Genomic DNA, 17,771 nt, shown 5'->3' with positions numbered 1-17,771 from the left:
ACAGGATAGGACGTTAACTTTGTACAGATGATCAATGCGCGCCGAAATGTAAGGTGGAGTACACAGTAGCGGTTGCTTTAGAATGGGATTCTTGTGATTTATTTTGTGAAAAATACACAACCGAAATAATTTCCTCCGATGGTCGAGCAGTGGCAAAGAAAGACTTAATTTCATGGCCGTAACGCTTGATGTTCGGTTATATAAATAGAAAGAGTGAAGCGCTAGCTAGTGAACAATGTGTCTACATTCAGCGTTGTTTTGAGGGATTCTACAACACTTCCGATAAGCGTTTTCACTCTTTCCGCCGCGTCTGGAAGCCTTGTGTTTATTGAAGCAATGTGTTTATTGTTGCAAGTGAAAGGAAGCCGCTAAGAGCATCTACATCGCTTTATTGACGTAATTCAAGTACTTGAAGAACGCCAATACCGGGAAAGAGAGAAAAATGTTTTGAGCAAGTTACAAAGTTATCTGACGGCAATAGATCAGTAATTTTTGGCTGAGGTACTTCGCGACCTCTTCATCTAAGTACTGGATGTGCTTGTTGACTACAGTCTGAGAGAAGTTGAGAAAATCATTGCACGGCCCCTTTAACAGGACATCAATCCTTCGGCATTCCCAATTCAACTCATCAAAATTACGGACTGCGCTTGGAAGTTTTAACGAATGTGAAGGCAAAACCTAGTGGGAACTTCTTCTGATCTGCTGCTAAACTTCTCGTTAAACATTGCGGCGGCGCCCGCAACCACTTGAACAGCCACCTGGACAGCGCTCTCCGGAGCTCGCTCCGTTCACTCGCCATCGCCAGGAGCCTCCTTCCTGTTCACCCCCGTCAGTACCTTCACTCCTCAAGGCGGCTTCTCCGGTACTACTCCTTCCCTTTCCTCGCGAGCGCTTCCCGGCATCGCGCCTCCATTTTCTGTACCTCACAACGCGTTGCACGAAACATAAAGATACAAGGATTTCACCTTAGAAGTCTTGTGGTGTCCTGGAATATTTCTTTTCCCATCCGCGGTTTCCTTCACCGGGATTCCAATCGTTCCGTTACTCAGCGCATCGTCTCAATGTGCGCATGACAGCCACAGCGATATTTGTGGCACCTTTGGCTGTTCTTTAGAATTGTTTTAAATCGAAGCTTTATTGTTCTTACTGATTCCGTTGTACGCCAGTACGTCCTGAAGGTAAGCCAATGATGATGACTGACCGCGGGTGAAGTCAACAACAACAACAACAACAACAACAACAAAAAAACGCTTCCTGTTGCCGGAATGGAATCTGCAGGTCCCTCGCGTTGTGAAGCCGGCGTCTACACGATTGCTCCATTTCGACATGATCGAAGCGAACGCCAAGCAGCAGGTACCGATTGGCGCCGTAGACCCCAAAACGTAAACGTTAGGCCTACGGGGTGCGCATCCGAGAGCTGCTGTGGGTATTCTAGAAAAGTGGTGCGTATCTCCAGAGTAGCACATACTCGCAGTGGCAGATTGGCCAACCAAAGTATCCATCACGAGAAAGTTTCGCGTTCAACCATCGTCGTCGTTAGACGGAGGGGTACTTGATTTTTTAGGGGCGAAGCTCCTTAAGCGCTCGGGCTGTCGGCGTCTCATGTAGTCACGGTACTAAAACACCGGGACCTTCGTTTCCCAACTCCTAGTTAGAAAGCTCCGCGCTTCAAAGACATGAGAGTTTTGCAGCAAAGCTGTATACCTCTACTCCTCAACGATTTCATCTTCGTGGGCAAAAACGCCAAGGCTCCAAGGCCTAAGACGACGAGCGCTCAGCATCTAAACCGCATTATACACTTCATCATAACTTCGAAACTGCATCATACATCGAAACCGCATCATGCAGTAATACGCTACATGCTTCGCCCCTCCCACGGTTTCGCGTTAATGGAGATGGCCCGGTTTTTTCTCTTCCGTACTCATTGGCTTAAACGTACACGCAATATACTAAAATATTCCCAATAAGGCCCAAACCCAATTTCCCAACCGTCTTGCCGGCCTTGCGCAACTCAGCGCAGACCTTTCGAGGCGCAGAAACAACTAGCAGGATCCCGCGATAAAAGCGTTTCCACACCGATTCAGGGAGAATCATTACCGCCACGCGCTCCGCAAGGCGCTTCGACGTACCATCTAACACATCAAACACCGCCACTCCATCACGTTTCTTCCTCGAAGCAACCGGCACAGCAGCAGGAACGTATACCAGCACCTCAAGCCGCCGCCGGCAACCCCGCTTTCCGACGAAATACGCACGCAAACCCAGCGTTTTCCGAAGAAACCGCGGCGCAGAGCCGCCGAAATCTGATGCCCCGTCACCTTCTGGGTAACCATCGGCCTCGTGTTACTTTATCAGCGTTACTAAAGCCGCACGATCCAGTCTTTCCGCGTAACTCTTGAAAATGTATAGAACTTCATCGGAAACGCAGGCGAATAACCGCTAAGATGTACGGACCGTGAGAGACAATCCTGGCGCAAGGCCTGTGGTTCTTCGAAAGGTGACGGCGCCGTCCGCGTACCAGCGTGTTCGAGCTGCCTGCCGCGCGCAACACACCCGACCCGGCGTAAACATCACGCTGCCTTTGCCGTGGTCGCTCGGTACATGTATATCCCGGAGGCGAGTGAGAGGAAGGGGTTGACGGGTGTAGAAAAAAGCTCGGGCCTCGCGTTTCGGGCGCTCCGCAAAACTGGCCGCCTGACTACCGCCTGACTGCGAGGCGGACCAGCGATCGATCATCGTTAATCCCCGAACAACGTTTTCTGTTTCATTTTTTTCATGTCCCTGTTCTTAGTTTCCTGCTCTATCGCACTTTCTGCGGCGCTCGCTCTGCCGCTACCTTTTGGCGACCGCGTTGTTCGCCTTTCCACGGCTTCTTATCTTTGGAACTGCCGTTTTCCGACTGTACCACAACGCGTCCGTCCGGAGTTACGGTGCATTCTGAACTGTTAGCCTTATCTTGTTCCGTTATCACCTTTTGTCTCATTTTCTCCCGGGCCTGTTTTCAATCGGCAGTCGTGTGGAGTGCAACACCACCACTCCTTCTTTCTTCACATCTCTCTTCGCATAAGTTGCGACCGTCGTAAACCAGCGACAAATAATATTCGTACTCCCGCTACTACGACTACTGCTAATACTACTGATGATTATGATAATGATGATGATGATGTGTCTTCATCTACAGCGACTGTTGCTGCTAGTACTGTTCCAAATAGTAATGTACTAATACTAGTAACTACTAATAATACCAGTTCCCAGTACTAGTAGCACCGCAATTACTACAATTACAACTGCCATGACTAATACGACCAGCACTATTACGGCAGCTACTGCAGCTGCTAGTGCTGCTGCTACTACAACTGTTATTACTCTTCCTACTGCTGCTGCTACTACTGCTACGATTACAACTACTACCACCACTATTATTACTGCACCTACTACCGTAAAATCCCGAGAGATGCCCCACCCCCGAAAGATAACCCACCCCTGTTTTTGGCACAATTTTCCAATTTTTTTCAAAAACACCGAAAGATAACACACCCCTGACAATAGCATCATCCCAGCCGGGGATGACGCCCGGGGAAACGAGGTTAGCTAGCGCGGGTAGGTTGAGATAACAGGTCACAGGTCACAGGAACCTGAAAAGATGCGGTATATCAACAGCCCTCGATGGATAAGAAGACTCAGAGCTTCATTAGCGGCTCGTTTCGGCGATCCGTCCTTCTGCTGCCTGCCAACCGCGTCCAACTCCGTGCGTGAGGAGGTGGTCGACCTTTTGTTTGACAGTGAGAGCGACTGTTCGTTCGACGGTTTTGACGACGAATGAATACAGTGCTAATAAACGCGTGTTCTCTCTTTGGCTGCGATACATTTCTCATATTTTTTTACTGCACACCAAAAGTTAGCCCACGTCATATTTTCACTCGATTTGCTCTTGATCTTAGGTGGGCTATCTCTCGGGATTTTACGGTAGTCATACGAGTACTACTAATACCACCATAATTATATGTTACACCTACTACGGCTATTACTACTTAAACTACTACAAATAACACCACCATTACTACTACTATTAATGCTACTAATGCTGCTGCTATCACTGCTACTACTACCACAAGCGACAAAAACTACTACCACTGCCAAAAACACCCCAGCGACCTAATACGTGAGCCAGCACCACAAGCGTCACCCCTGGGTCGCTAGAGGCAAGAAAACCTACCAAAATCGACAACTATCAGCCGTACCCGCTCGTCGGCACGGAGCTCGAAAAGAAGGCCCTCTCTTCTAAGCGCGGCGTTAAGTTCTCAACTACGCAGATACGTCAGAAACAGCTGTTCGTGCGGGTGTCGGGCGGCACGTACGCGGAACGGGGGAAAGAGAGAGAGGGGGAAACGGAGGAGCAGCAGCGATGGCGCAGAGTGCGGCTCAGGCGAAGAACAAGAAGTCACGAAAAATAGAAGACAGAATCAGAAGTAGGACGAAGACATTTGCGCTCTCGGCGGCCGGCGGCCCGGCTTGTTTACCCACTCCCGGACTCCCGTCATGGCATTCAGTCCCTTTTCCGAGCTACTTGTTTGCTTCCTTTCCTCCAGGTCTTTTCTTTTAGAGAGGTTTCCGCGGGTGGTGATGGTTTCACTTGGCTGCGCGCGCACTGCCGTCGCCGACGCGTCTTAAATGTCACCGCCGCCGACGAATGGGCTTTTTCGACGCCGTCCATCTGTCCTCTTTCGGAGCAGTCGTACCGCGGGTTACATTAGCCCCGCCGAGACGTGATTGAGAGCTATGGGGCGGGTCGTTCGACGGCGCAGAAGGAGAGACGTTCTACGGCGAGGCGATATCGGACATGGCACGTTGCTTCGAGAAGTCTTAGAACCACTCGCGCTTTTCCTCGAGTTCATACATTCAGTGCTGCCTACCGAGCCAAAGTGGCAGTGTACAAAAAAAAGTCACCGTATAAAAGCAGAATTTGTTCGAAAAATGAAAAGGAAACATGACGTGTGGACTGCTGATAGCTGCTTAGTGGCCTCCATTTCCGCAACGATTTTTTTAAAGTGTGCGAAAAAATAGAAGAAAGGAATTGAATGTTTGAACTCCTATATAACTCCGAAATGAGCTCAATACATTTTCAGTTGGTGGAGAGGCGGGCAGCAATCTAAGACGCTTCACATGACGTCACTCCGTTGACGTCATTCGCGCTGTCGCAACTGCAAAGTGCTACTATATTCAGATTGAAGATTTTACCCTGCGTAACACACCCTTCTAAAAACAGCACGCTATGTTGAAATACATTTATACCCCTTTGGGAGGACGTGGTAAACGTGGTGGGTTTCGAAGTAGGCTTGCCAAGAATTTTGGCCCTGTCATTGTGCTTTAGGTTTGATGAAAGGCTGTGAAGCGTTTGTCAAAAGTCGGTAGCCCATTGCCGAAAGTTAATACGCCACCAAGACTTCAAAATACAAGCTAGTGAGACAAATGTTTTATGCCCGGATGGTGGTGTAACCACCTTTCTTTCTTACCGTCATAAAATATTTCGCTCGCTGTTGAACACTAAGTTTTAACAGAGGAGCTTTTTAAGCTTGAGCTTGGTATGCTGGCTATAGAGAAAAAATACAAAGAAAAAAAATTACTCCCACCTCCCCTCGCGGGAACCCCTGTGTAGATGCGACGCATAGGGGGTTCCGTTGTTGTTTCCGTTAGGTTGATTCTCCCATCGCGTGAAACGTGCCGTGAACCCCCTGCCGCGGCTATGATGCAACGTGGCGCGGCTATGACGCAACACAATCCAACACAATTCACTTTAATCCAATCCAATCCAATCCAAGCCAAGCCAAGCCAAGCCAATCGAATCCAATCCAATGACCCTCGCGAGAGAGTGTTCGCTATCGGAGAGGAGAGGGGGTGAGCGGCGGAGAGCGCAGCTCACGCGGCGAGGAGAATGAGGGAGGGGTGTGGACGGACAACAACAACGCCGTATGGAGGGACAAGGCGAGTGAATGAGATGCAGTCGCATCTAAACCTGCGCTGCCTGTAAGGGGTGGATCACCGCGGATAGGGTATTATAACAGTGAAGCCGGCTTTCGGGTCTGCTCGAGTGTGAGCCCAACGGGCATTAGCGCATGCGCACATCCTACTATACCATTTTAAAGGTGGTAGCCTTTCTTGGACTACTAAAACTAAAAAAAATACGGCGCAGCTTTCACTAGTGGTGGAAGTCTGGAGAAATAGCAGATTTGCGGGTCATCCTAGCGACTTCCCCCCTGATAGCCGCTGTCAGTGTGGGGGACCGACCGGAACGGCCTTTTAAAATCCGGGTATAAACTTGGCCTCACCATTCAACTTGGTGGAAAACAAAAGCGCTCAAAAAACAGGGGCGAAGGAAGACGTAGACAGCACGGCACTTCCTTCGTCCCTGCTTTTTGAGCGCTTTTGTTTTTCACCAAAATGAACACCTACCAAGTAGCCGAACTTTCCGTTCTTCTCACCCCTCAACACTTCCCCTAGCCTGGCAGGAGCATCATGAATCCTAGTAAAACTTTGCGAAACCGGAAAAAGCTAGGTTGACCCCAGCTCTGCTGTTTCTACGGCCTTGTACCACTACTGCAAGCTGCGCCAATTTTTCTTTGTTTGAAATTTCTGACGTTCACACACTTTCCACTCAGCCTAGAAAGCTTCGACAAAGACTGCACACACATTGGCCCTCCGGATCTATCCCTTTTGTCGCGAAAGCGTGCCGTACAACATACTCTGAAGTCATGCAGAGAAGCTAACCTGCGTTGGCGGTCAAGGAGTGTTGTTCTGCTTCTAAAGCGAAGCTTTAGTGTCCAGGTCATTGATGCCGTTGAACGCCAATACGCCATGCCGGAAAGTCAACTTTCTCTGACGGTGATCATGCATGACCTAAGGTGAAGTGGAAGAAAAAAAAATTACGCCATCTCCACGAAGTGAATGATGATGAGAGGGGCGAAGCAAAAATGGTTATCGGTAAAACTGTGGAACATTCACCCGCAAATCATATCAAGACTGGACACGTCAAGCTTTCCACCGCTTCGTTGACAAGCCCGTCGACGACGTCGATGTTTGTGGTGGTTATGTAGGGCTTGTTTGGGACGATGAGAATCTCCGTGGGTAAGTTGGCGAATTTGGTGCGTGACATTTTAGCCACCTTGGCCACCGCCTTCTGCAGAGCGTCTTGTGTCGCGCACCCCCGGTACGTGTCTTGAGCTCGCAGGCGACGAACGACAACCTCTTCTTCTTCCTCTCCTCCTTGTTGGGTAGCAACGAACGCGTTGAACGTTTTGTCCTTTTCGGCCAATCTTTGGTTGGCCAATCCCTAGGGGGATCCTGCCACAATCATCGTTAGTGTGCCGTGCCGTATACAGCAGCAACGAGGGACGGGACAGGGCCCGAGAAAGAGGAGCTTCGCCCCTAAAAGAACGCTTCCCGTGCAAGGAATCGAACCTGGGCCCTTCGCGTTATGAGGCCGGTGTCTATCCGATAGCTCAATTTCGACATCGTCGAAGCGAACGCCAGGTGTCAGGTACCGATTGGCGCCGTCCACCCCAAACCCAAACGTTAGGCCCACGGAGTGCACAACCGAGAGTTGCTATGGGTATTCTATAAAAGAGGTGCGTACCTCCAGAGTAGCACAAACTCGCAGTGTGGGACTGCGAAACCAAAGAATCCACCCCGAAAAAGCTTCGCGTTCAATCATCGTCGTCGTTAGACGGAGGGGTTCAAGATTTTTTTTTTCTCTTTCTCTCTTCGCTTTCGGTACGTAAAGCGCAAAATCGTACTGAAAATTTAATTTCGGACCGTCTAAGCCAGAACGTCCTAAATATGCTAAGTAGGAATGACGCACACACTAAAAAAGAACATTCGATTTAAAGAAATGTTTCGTTGCGCGGCCCCACTTCGCGTTACAGTTTACAACATCCGCAACTTCATCATTCTCTTCGTGAATAAATATCCCCGCGAAAACAAACAAAAAAAAAAACGCGCAAGAAAACGTTGAAACGTTCCGCCCGTCTGGCGTAACAACGGGTTGAACCGTCTGGACATCCACCAATTCCCCTGGACGTGTCCCGGGTTGTTTATATTCCGGGGCGATAAGACACTTTGAGCGCCCCAAATAAACACCCCCCCCCCCCCCTCTTCCTTTCCTGCATCCTAACAGAGTGAAAAAAAAAAAAAACCTTCCGCGCTTCTTACATTTAGCCTTTTTTCGAATTCCAATTCCGGCCGACGAAAGGGCAAAACAGGGCGCGATGCGCAGCGCTCATTTCCGTTTTAAGGGCGCCGCCGCCATTTTCTCTTACTCGCAGCAGTCATCGAGGATTCTTCCTTTTTTGTTTTTTTGGGATTGTCTGCTGTCGTTGCAGCTGCACGATACCTACGCTGTGAAGCTTCTCGAAAGCGGAACGATTTGTAAACAGCTGCGAAGAAAAGGGTCTATAGGATCGCCTCTTCTTTTTCCTATTCGGCCGACATTCAGACGACTATATGGGGACCTTTGCGAGAACGCGGCGCCAATGCACGCGAAGAGACAACGGCTTCGCAAAAGGGGCTCGAGGAATGAAAGAGCCTATAAGGGGTAAAACTGAAGGCGAAGCGGCCTTCGGAAGCAATCGTAGTGTGCGTGAGAGCTGAAGAGGGGTACAGGATTGAGCTGCTGAAGGTCTTCCCAAAAAGTTTGGAACCAGAGCAGACGTGTTGAGCTAGATGAAGACGTCGAGTGTGAATAAATTGCATTAAATGCTAGTTGTGACGAGATCACTTTATTCGAAATCTGGATTTATTCGAAGTTTTTTTTCTTCTTCTGGTCCCCATTGCAAGTGCACTGAAGACGAGCCATCTCCGCTTTGAGCTAAACGCTGCTCATAACGACGCTATATTTACAGTCCCACGGCACTGTATTGAAATTAAATCATTTCTGCTCTTAACGAAGCATCGCTTAAAACGAAAGTGGTTTCACTGTTCCCACTGAAGTATGTTTAGAGTAAATCTACTCCACTTTAACTAAGTATCGCCTATAACGACGGACGTTTCGCGGTCCCTTCTGCCGTATATTGACAGTAAATCACCTCCGCCTTTAATAAAATCTTGCTTGTAGCGAAACTCGTTTCCTGTACCGAAGAGCTCGTTATAACCAGGAGTAATTACTTTCCCAAAGAAATACAGTCGACCCCGCTTATAACGAACGCATCGAGAAACGAAAATCAAGTTGTATCCATTTTTCGCAATATCTGAACATAAAATGTATTTGTACAAATGGTATTGGGAAACGAAGATTAGTTCTTAATGGCCGGGATTTTGTTAAAACAGAGTTATTTATAGGCGGGCTATACTGTACCACCATTGCTTCGACCAAACGACCGTCATTATCTTAGTATAATGACAATAAGTGTATAACTTAACGAGAAGGGACGCATCTCGGTAGCTCACCTCTAGAGGGACGTTGACGCACCCGAGGAAGTCGTCGACCGTGTCGGCGGGACTGGAACGCGCCGACTGGGCGATCTGCTTGAAGTAGCGTCCCAGGCCCTTGAAGCCCGTCACCTCGTTCAGCTTGCGCGCGGCGTCGAACACCGAGCTTTCGTCGTCGTGGTCCCTGCGGAGCGAAAAGAAAAAAAAAGAAATGAAGGTTCAGGTTTAACCGCTCGAAACCTAGTTATTACGAGCGAAGGAAACTGTGCACACCGTGTTTCGTGAAAGTTTCTTCGAAACAGCGTGAAACAGCTCGAAACATAGTTATCACGAGTGAGAGGAGACTGTGCACAGAGTGTTCCGTGAACGTTCGCTCGAAACCGCTCGAAACAGCGTGAAACAGCTTGAAATGTAGTTATCACGAGGAAAAGGAGACTGTGCACACAGTGTTTCATGAAACTTTGCCCGAGACCACTCGAAACAGCGTGAAACAGCTCTAAACCTAGTTATCACAAGCGAAAGGAGACTGTGCACGCCGTGTTTCGTGAAAGTTTCTTCGAAACAGCTCGAAACAGCATGAAACAGCTCGAAACCGAAACATAGTTATCACGAGCGAAAAGAGACTGTGCACAGAGTGTTCCGTGAAAGTTTGCCCGAAACCGCTCGAAACAGCGTGAAACAGCTTGAAATGTAGCTATCACGAGGGAAAGGAGACTGTGCACACAATGTTTCATGAAACTTCGCCCGAAACCACTCGAAACAGCGTGAAACAGCTCTAAACCTAGTTATCACAAGCGAAAGGAAACTTTGCACGCCGTGTTTCGTGAAAGTTTCTTCGAAACAGCTCGAAACAGCGTGAAACAGCTCGAAACATAGTTATCACGAGCGAGAGGAGACTGTGCACAGAGTGTTCCGTGAACGTTCGCTCGAAACCGCTCGAAACAGCGTGAAACAGCTTGAAATGTAGTTATCACGAGGAAAAGGAGACTGTGCACACAGTGTTTCATGAAACTTTGCCCGAGACCACTCGAAACAGCGTGAAACAGCTCTAAACCTAGTTATCACAAGCGAAAGGAGACTGTGCACGCCGTGTTTCGTGAAAGTTTCTTCGAAACAGCGTGAAACAGCTCGAAACATAGTTATCACGAGTGAGAGGAGACTGTGCACAGAGTGTTCCGTGAACGTTCGCTCGAAACCGCTCGAAACAGCGTGAAACAGCTTGAAATGTAGTTATCACGAGGAAAAGGAGACTGTGCACACAGTGTTTCATGAAACTTTGCCCGAGACCACTCGAAACAGCGTGAAACAGCTCTAAACCTAGTTATCACAAGCGAAGGAAACTGTGCACACCGTGTTTCGTGAAAGTTTCTTCGAAACAGCGTGAAACAGCTCGAAACATAGTTATCACGAGTGAGAGGAGACTGTGCACAGAGTGTTCCGTGAACGTTCGCTCGAAACCGCTCGAAACAGCGTGAAACAGCTTGAAATGTAGTTATCACGAGGAAAAGGAAACTGTGCACACAGTGTTTCATGAAACTTTGCCCGAGACCACTCGAAACAGCGTGAAACAGCTCTAAACCTAGTTATCACAAGCGAAAGGAGACTGTGCACGCCGTGTTTCGTGAAAGTTTCTTCGAAACAGCGTGAAACAGCTCGAAACATAGTTATCACGAGTGAGAGGAGACTGTGCACAGAGTGTTCCGTGAACGTTCGCTCGAAACCGCTCGAAACAGCGTGAAACAGCTTGAAATGTAGTTATCACGAGGAAAAGGAGACTGTGCACACAGTGTTTCATGAAACTTTGCCCGAGACCACTCGAAACAGCGTGAAACAGCTCTAAACCTAGTTATCACAAGCGAAAGGAGACTGTGCACGCCGTGTTTCGTGAAAGTTTCTTCGAAACAGCGTGAAACAGCTCGAAACATAGTTATCACGAGTGAGAGGAGACTGTGCACAGAGTGTTCCGTGAACGTTCGCTCGAAACCGCTCGAAACAGCGTGAAACAGCTTGAAATGTAGCTATCACGAGGGAAAGGAGACTGTGCACACAATGTTTCATGAAACTTTGCCCGAAACCACTCGAAACAGCGTGAAACAGCTCTAAACCTAGTTATCACAAGCGAAAGGAAACTTTGCACGCCGTGTTTCGTGAAAGTTTCTTCGAAACAGCTCGAAACAGCGTGAAACAGCTCGAAACATAGTTATCACGAGCGAGAGGAGACTGTGCACAGAGTGTTCCGTGAACGTTCGCTCGAAACCGCTCGAAACAGCGTGAAACAGCTTGAAATGTAGCTATCACGAGGGAAAGGAGACTGTGCACACAATGTTTCATGAAACTTTGCCCGAAACCACTCGAAACAGCGTGAAACAGCTCTAAACCTAGTTATCACAAGCGAAAGGAAACTTTGCACGCCGTGTTTCGTGAAAGTTTCTTCGAAACAGCTCGAAACAGCATGAAACAGCTCGAAACCGAAACATAGTTATCACGAGCGAAAAGAGACTGTGCACAGAGTGTTCCGTGAAAGTTTGCCCGAAACCGCTCGAAACAGCGTGAAACAGCTTGAAATGTAGCTATCACGAGGGAAAGGAGACTGTGCACACAATGTTTCATGAAACTTTGCCCGAAACCACTCGAAACAGCGTGAAACAGCTCTAAACCTAGTTATCACAAGCGAAAGGAAACTTTGCACGCCGTGTTTCGTGAAAGTTTCTTCGAAACAGCTCGAAACAGCGTGAAACAGCTCGAAACATAGTTATCACGAGCGAGAGGAGACTGTGCACAGAGTGTTCCGTGAACGTTCGCTCGAAACCGCTCGAAACAGCGTGAAACAGCTTGAAATGTAGCTATCACGAGGGAAAGGAGACTGTGCACACAATGTTTCATGAAACTTTGCCCGAAACCACTCGAAACAGCGTGAAACAGCTCTAAACCTAGTTATCACAAGCGAAAGGAAACTTTGCACGCCGTGTTTCGTGAAAGTTTCTTCGAAACAGCTCGAAACAGCGTGAAACAGCTCGAAACATAGTTATCACGAGTGAGAGGAGACTGTGCACAGAGTGTTCCGTGAACGTTCGCTCGAAACCGCTCGAAACAGCGTGAAACAGCTTGAAATGTAGCTATCACGAGGGAAAGGAGACTGTGCACACAATGTTTCATGAAACTTTGCCCGAAACCACTCGAAACAGCGTGAAACAGCTCTAAACCTAGTTATCACAAGCGAAAGGAAACTTTGCACGCCGTGTTTCGTGAAAGTTTCTTCGAAACAGCTCGAAACAGCGTGAAACAGCTCGAAACATAGTTATCACGAGCGAGAGGAGACTGTGCACAGAGTGTTCCGTGAACGTTCGCTCGAAACCGCTCGAAACAGCGTGAAACAGCTTGAAATGTAGTTATCACGAGGAAAAGGAGACTGTGCACACAGTGTTTCATGAAACTTTGCCCGAGACCACTCGAAACAGCGTGAAACAGCTCTAAACCTAGTTATCACAAGCGAAAGGAGACTGTGCACGCCGTGTTTCGTGAAAGTTTCTTCGAAACAGCGTGAAACAGCTCGAAACATAGTTATCACGAGTGAGAGGAGACTGTGCACAGAGTGTTCCGTGAACGTTCGCTCGAAACCGCTCGAAACAGCGTGAAACAGCTTGAAATGTAGTTATCACGAGGAAAAGGAGACTGTGCACACAGTGTTTCATGAAACTTTGCCCGAGACCACTCGAAACAGCGTGAAACAGCTCTAAACCTAGTTATCACAAGCGAAGGAAACTGTGCACACCGTGTTTCGTGAAAGTTTCTTCGAAACAGCGTGAAACAGCTCGAAACATAGTTATCACGAGTGAGAGGAGACTGTGCACAGAGTGTTCCGTGAACGTTCGCTCGAAACCGCTCGAAACAGCGTGAAACAGCTTGAAATGTAGTTATCACGAGGAAAAGGAGACTGTGCACACAGTGTTTCATGAAACTTTGCCCGAGACCACTCGAAACAGCGTGAAACAGCTCTAAACCTAGTTATCACAAGCGAAAGGAGACTGTGCACGCCGTGTTTCGTGAAAGTTTCTTCGAAACAGCTCGAAACAGCATGAAACAGCTCGAAACCGAAACATAGTTATCACGAGCGAAAAGAGACTGTGCACAGAGTGTTCCGTGAAAGTTTGCCCGAAACCGCTCGAAACAGCGTGAAACAGCTTGAAATGTAGCTATCACGAGGGAAAGGAGACTGTGCACACAATGTTTCATGAAACTTTGCCCGAAACCACTCGAAACAGCGTGAAACAGCTCTAAACCTAGTTATCACAAGCGAAAGGAAACTTTGCACGCCGTGTTTCGTGAAAGTTTCTTCGAAACAGCTCGAAACAGCGTGAAACAGCTCGAAACATAGTTATCACGAGCGAGAGGAGACTGTGCACAGAGTGTTCCGTGAACGTTCGCTCGAAACCGCTCGAAACAGCGTGAAACAGCTTGAAATGTAGTTATCACGAGGAAAAGGAAACTGTGCACACAGTGTTTCATGAAGCTTTGCCCGAGACCACTCGAAACAGCGTGAAACAGCTCTAAACCTAGTTATCACAAGCGAAAGGAGACTGTGCACGCCGTGTTTCGTGAAAGTTTCTTCGAAACAGCTCGAAACAGCATGAAACAGCTCGAAACCGAAACATAGTTATCACGAGCGAAAAGAGACTGTGCACAGAGTGTTCCGTGAAAGTTTGCCCGAAACCACTCGAAACAGCGTGAAACAGCTTGAAATGTAGCTATCACGAGGGAAAGGAGACTGTGCACACAATGTTTCATGAAACTTTGCCCGAAACCACTCAAAAAAGCGTGAAACAGCTCTAAACCTAGTTATCACAAGCGAAAGGAAACTTTGCACGCCGTGTTTCGTGAAAGTTTCTTCGAAACAGCTCGAAACAGCGTGAAACAGCTCGAAACATAGTTATCACGAGTGAGAGGAGACTGTGCACAGAGTGTTCCGTGAACGTTCGCTCGAAACCGCTCGAAACAGCGTGAAACAGCTTGAAATGTAGTTATCACGAGGAAAAGGAGACTGTGCACACAGTGTTTCATGAAACTTTGCCCGAGACCACTCGAAACAGCGTGAAACAGCTCTAAACCTAGTTATCACAAGCGAAAGGAGACTGTGCACGCCGTGTTTCGTGAAAGTTTCTTCGAAACAGCTCGAAACAGCATGAAACAGCTCGAAACCGAAACATAGTTATCACGAGCGAAAAGAGACTGTGCACAGAGTGTTCCGTGAAAGTTTGCCCGAAACCGCTCGAAACAGCGTGAAACAGCTTGAAATGTAGCTATCACGAGGGAAAGGAGACTGTGCACACAATGTTTCATGAAACTTTGCCCGAAACCACTCGAAACAGCGTGAAACAGCTCTAAACCTAGTTATCACAAGCGAAAGGAAACTTTGCACGCCGTGTTTCGTGAAAGTTTCTTCGAAACAGCTCGAAACAGCGTGAAACAGCTCGAAACATAGTTATCACGAGCGAGAGGAGACTGTGCACAGAGTGTTCCGTGAACGTTCGCTCGAAACCGCTCGAAACAGCGTGAAACAGCTTGAAATGTAGTTATCACGAGGAAAAGGAAACTGTGCACACAGTGTTTCATGAAGCTTTGCCCGAGACCACTCGAAACAGCGTGAAACAGCTCTAAACCTAGTTATCACAAGCGAAAGGAGACTGTGCACGCCGTGTTTCGTGAAAGTTTCTTCGAAACAGCTCGAAACAGCATGAAACAGCTCGAAACCGAAACATAGTTATCACGAGCGAAAAGAGACTGTGCACAGAGTGTTCCGTGAAAGTTTGCCCGAAACCGCTCGAAACAGCGTGAAACAGCTTGAAATGTAGCTATCACGAGGGAAAGGAGACTGTGCACACAATGTTTCATGAAACTTTGCCCGAAACCACTCGAAACAGCGTGAAACAGCTCTAAACCTAGTTATCACAAGCGAAAGGAAACTTTGCACGCCGTGTTTCGTGAAAGTTTCTTCGAAACAGCTCGAAACAGCGTGAAACAGCTCGAAACATAGTTATCACGAGCGAGAGGAGACTGTGCACAGAGTGTTCCGTGAACGTTCGCTCGAAACCGCTCGAAACAGCGTGAAACAGCTTGAAATGTAGTTATCACGAGGAAAAGGAAACTGTGCACACAGTGTTTCATGAAGCTTTGCCCGAGACCACTCGAAACAGCGTGAAACAGCTCTAAACCTAGTTATCACAAGCGAAAGGAGACTGTGCACGCCGTGTTTCGTGAAAGTTTCTTCGAAACAGCTCGAAACAGCATGAAACAGCTCGAAACCGAAACATAGTTATCACGAGCGAAAAGAGACTGTGCACAGAGTGTTCCGTGAAAGTTTGCCCGAAACCGCTCGAAACAGCGTGAAACAGCTTGAAATGTAGCTATCACGAGGGAAAGGAGACTGTGCACACAATGTTTCATGAAACTTTGCCCGAAACCACTCAAAAAAGCGTGAAACAGCTCTAAACCTAGTTATCACAAGCGAAAGGAGACTGTGCACGCCGTGTTTCGTGAAAGTTTCTTCGAAACAGCTCGAAACAGCATGAAACAGCTCGAAACCGAAACATAGTTATCACGAGCGAAAAGAGACTGTGCACAGAGTGTTCCGTGAAAGTTTGCCCGAAACCACTCGAAACAGCGTGAAACAGCTTGAAATGTAGCCATCACGAGGGAAAGGAGACTGTGCACATAATGTTTCATGAAACTTTGCCCGAAACCACTCGAAACAGCGTGAAACAGCTTGAAATGTAGCTATCACGACCGAAAGGAGACTGTGCACACAGTGTTTCGTGAAAGTTTGCCCGAAACAACTCGAAACAGCGTGAAACAGCCCGAAACAGACATCACGAGCGAAAGGAGACTATGCACAGTGTTTCGTGAAAGTTTGCCTTTGCTTGAGGTTTCGTAGCCTGCCTTCTAGCTATATCTACTAGATAAATGGATTAATCCTTTCGATTGCGCCGAAGAGCACGCACAAACAACCGTGTGGGCGTGCCATCAATGACGGGACTAAAGAACGAAGCGACGGCGAAGCAGCTGTTAAACCCTCGCCTAGTCGCGTGGTTAGTTTGCGCTGAAGCGCACTATAGGGCGGCTAAGCCGGTACTAAGCGATCAAGCGTAGGCAAAGCAGCCGTTTCAGCCTCGCCTAGTCATGTCTTACACAGCTGGGAGGCTCCGAGTAAGCGAAGCGATAAGATATTTATTTATTTATTTATTTATTTATTTATTTATTTATTTATTTAGAGATTACCCCGCATCGCCCGAAAGCGCTACAGCAGGAGGGTTACAGCACTGACATAAAAGCGCAGCTTGAGTGCCGGCGGTAGATGGTCACGTGAGACGCGACGAACGACCATGACAGATTTAGCGTAGAAAGCTGTCGCTCCAAAACAACCACTCTCCTTTTAAAACGGCGAGCCACCTCTTCTTCTTACGACACTTGCTACGCCTGCGCGTCGTGTCCTTGATGGGAAAAGCGCCCGGTCATTTTCAAACTTTCGGGCCTTCGTTCTTTAAATCATCTCGCACGTTTGTTACTTTTGCTGTCAGCCAAGACCCATTTTTAGGTTACCGATTCATACCCGCGCCACCCTGACTTTCAAAAGGCCCGCCCTCACAATAAGAACTGTCGACGAGTTTCTTCATCTGGAAGGCTGGTCAAATGGGGACCCGCTGAGAGAACCAGCTTCGTTTCTCTAAAAACTTGTCAAGAACAGGCCGGGGAAAATAAAGTAAACAGGACGACCACAGTAAACCTTCAAATGCTTATCAAAAATGGCTATAAAGAGTTGCACAGACGTAAATTCTAAATCTTCCATAGGTAAAGCAACATTTAAATGTAGTGCCTCATCACAATTTCAGCAGAAACTGAAAGATTAGAAAGGTAGCCAAATAAAAATCACGGGGAGCGCGAACGACATGAATGGTGTTATCCCCTTTGCCAAGGCTAAATTGAGTCGTTTCTTGAGGGAGGTCACTGTTCGGGTCAATAGCCTTTGTAACAGCGCTGGGAATGTCTACCGCGTACATTGATTGCTTTATAAAAACATCGACGTATTTCCATTACATGGATGTAAATGGGCGACATGTCATTAAAGGCGTAGGTTGCGAAACTAATCGAGTGTTAGTTACTGCTCTCTTCACGAGTGTTCTTCACAGGCGAACAATCACAGATGCCTCTTCTTAGTTGTTCCATTTCTTTAATGTTAGATCTCCAGTCGTTTCCATGACAACCTGAGCTGACATTCAACCATAAGAAAAGAAAAGGGCTGACTAGCAAGTTGAAAGCCTTTTTTTCCGTTATACTTGAAGGAGAGCTCGAACAAATAT

At 47.8% G+C, this 17,771-nt stretch overlaps 1 protein-coding gene across 6 annotated transcripts in view; it reads right to left on the bottom strand.

The window, feature by feature from the left end:
• Positions 1–17,771, bottom strand: part of LOC144138220 (BAI1-associated protein 3-like) — a 500,259-nt gene that overhangs the window by 129,626 nt on the left and 352,862 nt on the right. For all 6 annotated transcript variants that reach the window (XM_077670407.1, XM_077670408.1, XM_077670411.1 and 3 more), the window contains one exon: positions 9,439–9,604. In XM_077670407.1, coding sequence (XP_077526533.1) covers positions 9,439–9,604 — 166 coding nt within the window. The remainder of the gene's footprint in view (positions 1–9,438; positions 9,605–17,771) is intronic.

This window comes from Haemaphysalis longicornis, unplaced genomic scaffold, assembly GCF_048455015.1.
Source record: "Haemaphysalis longicornis isolate Haplotype H1 unplaced genomic scaffold, Haemaphysalis longicornis Haplotype H1 scaffold_5, whole genome shotgun sequence".
Classification (NCBI taxonomy): Eukaryota; Metazoa; Arthropoda; class Arachnida; order Ixodida; family Ixodidae; genus Haemaphysalis; species Haemaphysalis longicornis.
Note: the sequence above shows the minus strand (reverse complement) of the source record. Positions and strands in the feature narration are given on the sequence as shown.